This window comes from Musa acuminata, chromosome BXJ3-7 (assembly GCF_036884655.1).
Source record: "Musa acuminata AAA Group cultivar baxijiao chromosome BXJ3-7, Cavendish_Baxijiao_AAA, whole genome shotgun sequence".
NCBI lineage: Eukaryota > Viridiplantae > Streptophyta > Magnoliopsida > Zingiberales > Musaceae > Musa > Musa acuminata.
Window position 1 is genome coordinate 40,178,448 of NC_088355.1, and position 12,856 is coordinate 40,191,303.

General features: G+C 36.4%; 1 protein-coding gene across 1 annotated transcript; it reads left to right on the top strand.

Moving 5' to 3' along the window:
• Positions 1–215: 215 nt before the first annotated feature.
• Positions 216–7,369, top strand: LOC135642083 (uncharacterized). The gene is made up of 8 exons (XM_065157903.1): positions 216–610; positions 1,502–1,620; positions 2,420–2,502; positions 4,393–4,514; positions 4,934–5,098; positions 6,170–6,263; positions 6,763–6,937; positions 7,142–7,369. Exons 1-8 carry the CDS (start codon positions 568–570, stop codon positions 7,172–7,174), a joined length of 834 nt encoding a protein of 277 aa, XP_065013975.1. The 5' UTR covers positions 216–567; the 3' UTR covers positions 7,175–7,369.
• The last annotated feature ends 5,487 nt before the right edge of the window (positions 7,370–12,856 follow it).

Consider the following 12,856-nt stretch of genomic DNA (forward strand, 5'->3'; position numbering starts at 1 on the left):
ATGTATTTTGTTTATATGTACAGTTTTTTCGATCGAAAAAATTAATGACATATAAAAATCATAATTAACTATAAGGATTATATACGACGAATCACAAAGGAAATCATATGTTTAGTTAGAGTCGAGATCTTCCGAAATGAATCGAGTCTATTATGTACTGCATTTATATGCCCCTATTTATTAGTCTAACAAGTCTGCTTCCGGTCCATGTCTGGTCAACAAGCAGATGGAGCATGAAACCAAGTGGGACGCCACAGCCACCGGTGATGCCCCAAAACCCCGAGTTCTCGTCCGGCTGCGGAGCAAGAGGATCAACCGCCAGCCCTCGTCCTGTCGCCCCGATTATAAAATCCCACCACGGCACGGCGACACTTAAATCCAAGCACGTGCGCCGGGCTGGATGCTGCAGCCACTCGTCCAATCACGAAGATATTTTGAGCGTGCAGGATAGGTTTCTGGCCACCCGCCTCTCTCGATCGGCAGAGGAGAACCGGAGGCAGGCGATTTGTTCAAGACCCGAATCTTCACGGTGCCTTCATCGAGACTGGGAGATCGCTCGACTTAACGATGGCGCAACCGATCCCGTCGGAGGATGCCCTAGATGCTTCCCGTAAGTATTAGTACAAACTTGATTCTTTCAGACGAAATTTATAGAGCCGTTGATAACAAAAATCGGTTTCCGAAGAACGAACGGGGTTCTCTTTGATGTGTCTCTTCACTCACGCCCCTCCCTGGCGCACCCAATTTGACGGCGACAACGGTGTACTTATATTCTAGACGTGATATCATCCTAGGTTTCGGCTAGTGGGGGAGGAACTGGCGATCAATGAAATCGGTGGAATTTCACTTCCCAAGTGGTTAGTTGGAGATCAAGTCAATTAGTATGTAAGAAAGGCACTCGCTTTATTTTGCGATCATCTTCTCAGGGTATTCAATGGGAATACTTCCTATAAGTTGGTCCCCCTCTTCCATCTTTGAGAATCAAGCATCCTATAAACGCCAAAACTTTAATTCGATCCTAGAAAAAAGCTTAACCTTTGTCATTGTGTTAACGTGTGTTACAACATCAAATTAATTGTGGGTATGACTGCCAACAATCAAGTGGGCGACCACCTCTTCCCACCCTCATTATCGTGTTAGATCTTTTTTTTAAAAAAAAAAGTTTTCTCTAGCATATTAGTTGGTCTGAGCAAATTGAATACTTCGTTTGTTTTGATATTAGTTTTGGTAAGGAGTTATTGCTAAAAAATACAATAATTTCTCTGCAGATTAGCAGCTTTGTCATATTCTTTCTGATTGATCTTACTGTTGTTTGTGATAATTTAGGAGCTTCATGTTTTTTTTCTTGTCAAATGCTGTTTTTTTATATTTGTAGGGACAGAAGATAGTACCATAGTTTTTGTTTATTACAGGTTAACACTTCAGCCATGATTGACAAAAAATTGTTGACTCTACCTGGTCAGTTCATTTTTGTTAAGTCACACTTTTTTTTTTGTTACAGTTGCATCTCAACGAAGAGTTATTATTACTAATAGTTGTGGAGAGAAGCTTGTCGGGTTGCTACATGATACTGGATCAAAGAAGCTTGTTATCTTGTGCCATGGTTTTAGATCTTCGAAGGTGGGCTGCTGTGGATTCTACATGAGATGTTATGTTTGAATTCAGTTATTCTTACCTTAAACTATAAATTTATGTAATTACTTCCACCAAGTAACATAGAGTTCATTAGAATTTTAGTGTTGACTTGCATCCTCCATTTTATTCGTGAATCATTAAAGCATGGTTATCTGTTTCAAAATATCAAGAGACTTTGGAAATAATTATGTTTGTCTGTGTTGGCATATACCAACAAACTTACATCGGTTTAGTGCTACTTAATGTTTGTGGTGATGATTCTAAACAAAGTTGATAGCTACTGACACAATTACATCCGTGTAATGCGGTAGAATTTATCTGATCATAGTAACTCTAAACAGTTTAAAGGTGTTTGTAGTGATGATCTCAAGCAAAGTTTGTTTTCGTTTAGAGTTGTCACTGTTATGTCTTGCATTTTTGTATATGCTAAGATATTGGAATAAACATATGCTATGCTGAGAAGGTTTCTTATGAGAAATTAAATACCTCCTTTAATGGTCTGCAGCAGTTTGACCTAGTGTGAATAAAGCTTGGATTGATCATTAAGATTTCTTTGTCCTTATATATTAGTTGGTTTATTGCGTTCCAGTTTTGTGATGAAGAAACATGGTAAATTTCTGATATTTTTGGACTTTTTCAGTTATGTAAACTAGTGAATATAACAAAGTGGAGCTAATCATGCAAAAATTTTCATATTTCCGTCCAGTATAAATTATACAAGGTTTTTGAGAGTTTTGTTCTGGTGGCATGCTCGGCTAGCTGATAATTCAAGTGCCATTTTCAGGATGATGAAATTATACTTAACCTTACTGCTGCATTAACAAGTAAAGGTCTCGGAGTGTTTCGCTTCGATTTTTCTGGAAATGGGTATGATCTTAATGAGAACTCCATAAAACTGCTATTTGGGGATCTATTGATTATTCGTAGGCTCTTGTAATGTAGTCATCTTATATAAGTTGCTTAATACTAATAATCCTTATATTGTACAAATGCAACTGTTCTTATCCAAGCAAGGAAATCACAGATGAGCATATAAAGGTTAATATATTTCAATAGCATGTTCTAGGTATTGACCCAAGCGATTAATTTTAACAGGGACAATTAGAATGAATGCAACCAGTGTTGATATCTTGTTAATCTTTAAAATATTTAACTAGTGTGTATATTTGATTTGTTTGAAGAAATTAGCAGATACACATTGTAACTGTACTGCATTGCAGAAATCGTAGCGCCTTGTACATATTGAACAGCATTAAATCTTTTGCAACTATATGCCATTTACTTATGTGATATAACAATTCCAGTAATATCTTCTGAACCATAAGATTTTGGCCACCATCAATGTAGAAATATCATATTTTCTACTTCTTTTAGTAAAACAAAAAATAAACCACCATTTGTTTGTTCAGAAGTGGACTTCACATAAGTCTTGTTTAACTAAAATGTTATATTTTCTTGGACTTCTTTTTTATTTTTCACAAAATATTGAATTATTTTTTATCTGAATTAGCTTATATGCGTTGCTTTTCTAAAAACCAAAAAATACTTGAACCTCTAACATGAAGTCGACATTATATGGTTCTAAAATGAATACCTGCGGAGTTGCAAATACTATTGTAATCTTCTGATGTATTATGGTGTCATCTACTAAAAGGAAGTGCCAGTGCATGATGTTTCTGTCAATGCGGGGCTACTATGAATGCAATTTAAAATTAGGACAAACTTGAACACCTAAACTACTAATGTTTTATGTTTTGTTCAGTGATGCTAGGCTCATTTGCTATTAGGTAGAACTCATTTTTAAATGTCACTTACTGTTCCGTTATCAAATCTATATTAAATTCTTACATATTTTGAACTAATATTTCTGGTATAACGATTGGTGAAGAAATTAGTCTGAAGAAGAGGCTCAATTTTCTGGCATTTCTGCTAGATAAGAATTGAAATGTAAACTGTAATTTCCTGTAGCATAGCTTGTTACTTGAAAGACAACTATTTAAATTAGTGGGCATGAATTCCAAGTGGAACATTTAATGAAGGATGGTACATTAACATTGCTATGTTTCCTTACAAAATAGCTATGATTTTTCCTAATTAACAATATTTCTGATGTGCAAGTACTGGTCACTTTGGGGTGCAGATTTCCTCTACTTGATAACCAGAAAGCAACATTGTAAAACTTAAGTATACCCAGAACAAAAAACAAATTGATCAGGCTGGCCGGCTGAGAATTGTGATACACGTACCTTAGGATCCCATTTCTTTGAGGATTAGCACCTGGATTGCCAGTAATTTCATAATATCTTCTCAAACACTATTACTTCTTGATGCGCATACTAGGAGTAGATTATCTGACCAAGAAAGCTTAACAATCTGGATAACCATTTCTTTCAAACTCTCAAATAATACATATTGCTAGTTGTTATGCTAAGAAGAAACAATCTATGTTTTATTTTTGACTTTTTCTCTATTTTTTGCAACAACATCTGAAACATAAACATCATAAATTATTCCTTTCATTATTCTAGAACGTCTCACATTAATTTTTTGATACTTATAGGCCAACCAAATGGGCCATAGGTCCGTAAGGTTTAATGAAAATTTATTTCTGATGGACATTATATCATACTTATAGGCAACTATATGACTTTTTCTCAATTTCTTCTGCATTTAGATGTTGATAACAAAATCAGTAATAATATATGCAGCCAATTTTTTATTCATTTATTAACAAACTGATGAGAATTCCATTTCCAGCGAAAGTGAGGGTGTCTTCCAGTTTGGCGACTACTGGAAAGAGGCTGAAGATTTACATGCTGTTGTCTTGTATTTCTCTGAGCAAAAGTATGAAATAAGTGCTATTGTTGGACATAGTAAAGGTAGATGTCGGTTTCTCCTGTTGGTCTTTAAGCTTATTATGTCCTCAATTTTTATACTCATGTTGGTGGTTATGTTCTAATAAGTGTTATGCTTTCATATAATATCATGGCAAGCTGACTTGTTCATTAGTTCTATTAAATAAGCTGAAGTGCACTCACATTATACACTAGTTCTTTTATCTCTATATTTTGATGTTTAAATGTACTATACAATATTTTCAATTGCAAATATGTAAGAGATACTTTTGTACTCTATTGCTAATCCAATAAAATTTTACATTATATGCAACAAAAAATTATGTATAATCATTTATCCATGAAGAAAAAGTTCTGATGCTTCAATCATATTTTCACATAAAAGTAAAACAAACCTGTTATTTCTTATGTTGTTTGTTTCTTACTAGAAATGGTTCTTACAGGGGGAGATGATGTGCTCTTATATGCCTCTAGGTACCGTGATGTGCATACGGTTGTTAATCTTTCTGGTCGCTTTGCCTTAGATAGAGGCATTGAAAGATTCTTAGGAAAAGACTTTATCCAGAGAATCAAGAAAGATGGTTTCATTGATGTGGTGGACAAAACAGGTACAAGGCTACAATAAGTAATGCAGCTTTTAGTTGGGTTACTACCTTCAACAGAAAATGTTTATTCTGTCAATAGCCATATGTTCCAGTGAATGTCATTTATGCTTGTTGATATTTATGGCATGCCCATGTTTGTAGACTCTGTATCTTATATGTTCTTTTATTCTTTTGTTTGTTCCAGCCATTCGAACAGAGGAACATCTCCTGTACATTAAGATTTTTGAGAAGAGGCAGTATATATATTAAGGAATAATGAAAATTTGGCAGAAAGCGAAAAAGATGGAATCTATGTTGAAGCATGTGGAAGTTAGACCAATTCAGGGTGACAAATTGTGATTGTTCTTTAGGTGTAAGTTAAGAAGAAAGTAATGCTAACTATAATTAAAAAAGTAAAAGTCATCTGCCAAAAGAAACATGCAATATCTTTATTTTTTTAAATGAAACTTTCTTTGTGAAATTGTGGCATTGTTGTTAGGATTATTAGAACTATATATTTAAGCTAGAATTGTCCCTTCCTGACTAAATGCATCCACTAGATTTCTCCATATTCAGCTTCACTAGTTATATTTATTTTCTGTATTAGGCAATTTATTTATATGTTCCATATGCTTCTTGTTTAATACATGTTTGATAAAAGCAAAAAAGAAATAGAGGCAAATTTTTCTTCAAACAGTGCACATCCATCTTGCCTAGCTTTTAAATGGACTTTGACAAGAGGTTGACAGGTCAGCAAGTTTATCACTTGGGGTTGGTGTACTGAATAAGTGTGTAGTAGGAACCATGGAAGAGAATAGAACCTTGTAGTGAGGAAAGTTACACAGATCTTGAAATAAGGAAAATCCTGTGTTGATATTTGAAGTTACTTTGGCCTATTTGGCATGATGTGTTTTCTGTATCATATAAATTTATGCTCTTTCCTTACTGTCCAGTTTTTTTAATCTTGTTCCTTTGCCTGTTGTTTTGTTTATTCTGATTTGTTTTTTTAGTTTTACAAAAAAAGATTCGGAAGTTCACGTTCACCATTGATATTGTGTCTTACTGAACCGTGCCTTGGATTTGACTGTATTACAGGAAAAGTTTTATTTCGGGTAACTGAAGAAAGCCTAATGGATAGGCTAAACATTGATATGCATGCAGCATGTCTCTCAATTGACAAGGGATGCAGGTAACCATTATATTTTGCACTGCTTTGCACTTTAGTAATTATGCTTATATCGCCAAGTGATAATTCCTTTATAAAAGTTTTTATAAATGTGCTATTGCTTTTTAAGATGTTATGACATAAAGAGGATGATTAGTTGGAGCAGCAGGTGTGCCAATAGTGGCATTTTGCTCATGTTTGTTAATATGAAGTTATTAAACTAACCATGCATTAAAATCCCAACCCTGACTTAGTGAGCAGATTGCTTTAATGATCTAACCATACAAATCCTGTGGTAATGCAATATTTTATCTGATAAATTTAGTAGTTTGCACACAAGCCAAAGGAAATAGCTTATTATTTGGATAGATTGCCTGGTAACTGATTCCAATTATATAAAGTAAATTAGTTTTGGTATGCTTGAAAACTTAATAGGATTTGTTACAAGGCATTATGTAGGTTGCTTGTTTTTCTTATATAATTTTCATGCAGATCTAGGAGATCACGTGATTATTTATTTCAGGGTCTTCACCGTTCATGGTTCAGCAGATGAAATTATACCTGTAGAAGATGCCCTGGAAATTGCCAAACTAATACCCAGTCACAAGCTACATATTATTGAAGGTGCCAACCATTGCTATACTGAGCATCAGGAAGAGCTGGCCAAAACTGTAGTAGACTTCCTAACCTCCATTCAGGTACTTAGGCCTTGCAAAAGATAATACAGTATTTCCAGATTGTGAATTTCCCAAGAATAATAGTATCTAAGAATAATATCATGTCATCCTTGTTACCAATATGATAATACGATATTCTATGTTTAGATTCTTTGACGTGCTTAAAGGTTGCCACTTTAATAATAAGCATATATGTGTTGTGACTTTTGAGTTACATGACTACAGATTGTGGGCGCAGCTGTGGTGGGAGAGCTGTAGATGTGTTGTGGATTTGTGCAGAGATTTGAGAACACCATTTCCATGCAAGATGGCGTTCTCTCATGTTGCTGCTGGTGATTCATGTGTGGTGTTCAAAGCTATTTTACTAGAGGCTTGGCGTGTGATTTAGAAGTTGAAATGTACGAAAGCTTGCTTGGATAAGCTAATTGATAAATGTTACGAGTGCTTAGTCTATTTCTTGCAGCCCGGTGGATGGCATTTTTTGTTGCTTTCTCGGAGGAACTCAGGTAGCATCTTTCCCTGGAGTTATTATTATTTTTGGTTCAATGCGAGGACATCGTATGTGAAGGGTCCTATCCTACTATTGTTAGATAAAATCCAACTATCTCTAGGATTGGGTGGATGGTTGATGATGAATTTGGACAGAATGACAACCCTGCAGATGATCCCACCTCTGGTACGTATGCCTGTCATCTCTGTTTCTACCGGAGTTTCTCATGTGGCTTTGGTGCCCTTGCCGGTTGCGTCCACTGGGGAGTGATGGAGTTCTCTCCATCAAGGATGTAATTATAAATTTATATGGAGGAATTGTTATGACTCTGCTTACTTGGAGTTCCCAATACTTCTCCATCACTTTTGTTGTTACCTGTTGGACATCCAATTCCTGGGGTCGTCCGTCGGCTTTGACATGGACGTTGCAGATATTATCTCCGAGAGGAGAGTTGGGGGACGAGTGTCGGCTTTTCATTTCCTGTTTCAAATCAATCTCCCTTTTCTCCGGCACAAAGGTGGGCGTTACACACAACCAAGTTCTCGGCCCTACTATTCTCCGCCAACAGGAATCAGGGTATTGTTGGTCGAGGGACGCTCCAAAATTTCCTTCGAACCAAATTTCGATATCAGATGGCCCACAAATTGGACTTGAAGCCAATACAATCACGCATCTTGAGATGTTTTGCTGGTATGCATTTTATTTTTAAAATTCATACTCTGATAGAGAGAGTATCATTATTTATCTGTCCATGATTTTCATATAGTGTTTAGGATAAAAAGAGAAGCTAAAGATTATATTTACTTATATATGCACGTGGATAAAAGTTCAAGATAGATGATTATAAATTATTTTTACATCTCGATGTGGATAAAAGATCAAAGTGAAGTTGTTGGAGGTGGTTAGAGGTTGTTGTGCTATGGAATATTTTATAGAATATTTTATCCCTTTATAACCAGGTATAAAAGTTTATCTTTCATAATAAAGGAGGATCGCTTTTTGATCACTCATATCCATACTCATCTATCTCGGGCTACTAACGAGTGTTAGAAGAACTGTGTGGAAAGCCTCTTTCAACCTCGGTTTTCATGCAAGTGACATATCAGGAGCATGATATTTTTACCTCAAAGACACTCCAAACAATCCTATGCACATAAGTTTAGATCACTTTAAGCTGACTCCAAACAATCCTATGCACATAAGTTTGGATCACTTTAAGCTGACCAGGATGTCAATAACTTCTTTTTATAATATTTTTGACGCTAAAAGGATGGCCTAATGTCATAGGAATATTTGCCCATCAACTATCTCAATGAACGTTCGAACAAAGAACTTTTGCCCTTCTTAAACCTGATGGAGGCATTGTAGTCGACGATCACTTTCTTTTAATACCGCGATATCATGCTTTGCTCAAACTCCAACACCTCCTTCATATCCTAAATCTGCTCGATCATACCCATGATCCACTTATTGGCCACGATAATTTGCTAAACGAGCTCATAGTTGTATGTCAATAAACTTAACTCTTGGGTAAGTCGTAGTAGCTCATCCTTCATGCTTTGTTTGTTGCTATAGACAACTTTAATTGTTCAGTATGGTTAATGAGGCATCGTTCGACCTCCTCTAGTTGCCTCGCTAGCTCGACTCTTCGAACCTCTATTTTAAAAACAAGCGCTGGGTTGCCCCTCTCCTTCTTTGGCCCTTCCACCTCCTCATGGAGATTATCGTTCACAAGTAATTACTTATGAATGATAGTGTCGACATTCTATATATAGTCAAGTAGGGTTGTGATGTAATAATGATGCTATAAGTCAAAGACAATAAGGTAAACAATGAGGTACTGAAAGGGTTAGCTATGACTTAACTTACTAATACTTTATTATGGTAGCTCACTTCAACTAAAATCTCTAAGGGGGAATGGTAAATCTACTTCACTATCCTAGAGCATAAGGACCCTCGGTAATATTGCTCTATGGCTCTGCTTTTGCCCCATATCTTCTACCCTTCTTGTAGGGTCTCCCATCTTAGTTGTAGTGGCATGTCCATAATCGGGTTCAGTAAGTCAGCTATCTATAATGCCATGAAGGGAAATAGGGATTTGCCCTTGCATCGGTCTAGCATTGATCTTTACCTCTCTCCTCTTCTTTCTAAGGATGACCTTGAGCTTCGAAGGCCCTTTGAAAATGACGAGGTCTTAGAGGCAAGAGGTACTTCATTCAGTTCTCATTTGGGAATCCACCCCACCTCGAGCTCCTCGTCCCATTGAGGATAGGATACCTTTTTAACAACTTTTTTCTTCCTTGACTTATCAATGGTAGAAGGACGACTGAGCGAGATCATGCTCGATGCTTCGAGCGATGACTCTCAAATGAATGGAGAAGGGGTCGAGGTAGCCACTGCCATTCCTGAAGAGGAACCATCCCTTCTTCTCCTCAAAACTCAAAGGTTCATAAATGCAGGAAATCAAAACCATTAGTCTACATAGATTAATTATTTAAAGTGCAGAAAGAAGTGAGAAGACGGAGTGTTCAAAGCATACCTCAAGGAGTTGGATTGAGACCCCACATCGATCAGCCAATCCTCGTCCATCTTCCAAACAACCTCGGAAGAAGAGAATATGTCTCTCAATTGAAGCACTTGATCCACTTCCTCGTCCGATAAGAAGGAAGTGTGTTATCTATGAAATGTATGGACCATGTAAGATTAAATCTCCGATCTTGGCCTATGCCTATGAGGAAATAGTGCTCTTTACAACATTTATTGTTAGAAGGGGCACTACTAGCTCTGAAGCCCTCTTCTACAGCTAGGTAGTAGCAGCTTTTCGCTAGACACTTGAAAGTAGGTAACAAATAGTTTATAAGTCATGGTAATACCAACGTAGCAGCATTCTTTAATGAACACTACCAAGTAGTATCATGATTTGGGAACTATATATGAGGGTGATATCCTCCACCATTGGAGGTAAGGCACAATTATCGAATGAAGGAAAAAAAAGAAATCTCGGCTCTAGAGCATTAGAAGATAAGTAGAAAAACCTAAACATTGGGTCATATTGGCGGTGATTTGGTTGAGAGACCTATAGAATAAACTCGACTACTAGAATGGAGTACCTGATTCGCAAGTGGTCCAAGAGTTGTGTGCTTGTCATTGAGTCTTTATCATACATGTTTTTCATGGACTCTAAGTCTTGAAGAATTTTCGGATTCACAAGAACTAACTCTCTACATGAGGGTTAAGTTAGAATTTCATTCACCCTTGGGTTGTCCAAGGACAGAGTGCTAACCTCCTTGGCTATCCGATGACTATGAGCAGAAGAACAAGATGCTAAAGTATTGAGATGCCTAGAAGATGATATGCTAAGGAATTTACCTACCATCAGGAAGAGGACCAACGATCGATCCCTTTTGTAGAGGAGAACTAGAGCTAAGGAGAGAAGCTCTTAAAGGGGGATCGCAGAGGCCCAAATGAGAGAGGATGAGCCTCACCCTCATGGTTAAGAGAGATTTATAGGAAAGGGACCAGTCTCTCTTCTCTCATATTGAAGATAAGTGTCCCTTTGGATCAAATTTGAGGTGACGCTAATTGATAAAAGTGACACTAATTGATGAAGGGGCATCTCAAAAAGCATAAAAGCAATTAATGTACAAAGACCACCTCAGAGAGCGTAGAAGTGTTCAAGGCATGTGAGTAAAAAAAATCTAACCCGTGTAAGAGGAAACCCACAATGACAGGAGGCATAAGATAAAATATGTCCAAGACATATAAGTTAGAACAACCTAACTCATGTAAGAGGAACCTTGAAGAGCACAGAAGTGCTCAAGATACAAAGTCGAAAAAACTCGACTATGTAAGAGGAAACCCACCACTGTGAGAGGCATAAAACAAAACATGCCCGAGACTTATGAGTTGGAAAAACTAAACCTATGTAAGAGAAAACTCACCATAGCTAGAGGTATAAGATAAAATATGCTCGAGATGCATGAGTCGGGAAAACCCGACCTATGTAAGAAGAAATTTGTTATAGTAAGAGATACAAAACAAAATATACTTGAGGTATGTTAGCCAAGAAAACTTGACCCACGTAAGTGAAAACCCATCAGGATAAGAGATATAAAATAAAATATGTTAAAGACACATGAGTCGAGAAAATCCTACTCATATAAGGGAAAACTTGCTCTGATGGGAGGCACAAGATAAAATATACCTAAGGTGCATGAGTCAAAAAAACCCGACTCATGTAAGAGGAAACCCATCACGATGGGAGATACAAAATAAAATGTGCTCGCGGTGAGTAAGTTGGAAAAACCCAACCCGTTTAAAAGAAAAGCCACAATGATAAGAGACATAAGATAAAATGTGCTTGAAACGTATAAGTCGGGAAAACATAACCCATGTAAGAAAAAATCCATCATGATAGGAGGCATAAGACAAAATATTCTTGAGGTATGTAAGTCGAAAAAATCTAACCTATATTAGTAGAAATTTATTACGATGAGAGATACAATAAAAAGAAAACCCAAAATAGAGGGGTCAAGCATCGACCCCTCCTTTACCTAAGGTGGGTAGGCTACTGCCTAATGTAGCCCAATGGAAAAAAAAAAAAAAAAAAAGCGAGCACCTTTGCCTGAGACATGGATGTTCAGTCCCTCCTTTGCCCGAGGTTTGGAGGTTAGGAAATCTCAATCCCCTCCTTCCATATGGTGTCTAAGGTAGAAGGAAAAGATAAAAGTCATCCTACCTATGTGGATAAGGGTTTAAGATATACGGTCATAAACTATCCCCCTCATAGCTAGCATCGATAAAATACCTATGGCTAGCATTGATAAAATGCCAAAGGAAGGTTGTTTGAGATAGTTAGAGATTATCTCATCGTAGAATATTTCATCCCTTTACGGCCAGATATAAAAGCTCATTTTCAACATAATGAAAGGGGATCATTTTTCGATCACTCGTATCCACACTCATCTACCTCGGGTTATTATCCTGGACATTGGAGGGATTAAGTCATGAGACTTTTTTCGACTTTGGTCTTATTGCATATGACACTTTAAATGCTCGATATTTTCATCTCGAAGGTACCTTAGATAACCCTGTACATATTGTTCGGACCGCATAAGGTTGACCAAGATATCAATGACTTTTTTTCATAATACTAAACAAACTGATGTATCAAATTTTTTTTATTATAATTGATGGTGTTAGGTAGTAAGATTTTGATATTTTATCATAAAATTCAAATCAGATTTTCATCATAATATATCCTATTATTTTTTAATTAAAAAATGAATACAAAGATTTAAGATATTTTTATTAAAAAATACTGAATATACCTATTGAAAGCAAAGTTTCAGAGAACAAAAACAATACACAAGCTCGGAAGTTCAAACCCCGAGAACGGAAGCCAAAAATAAAAAATAAAAAATAAAAAATAAAAGCTGAAAGAGAAACAG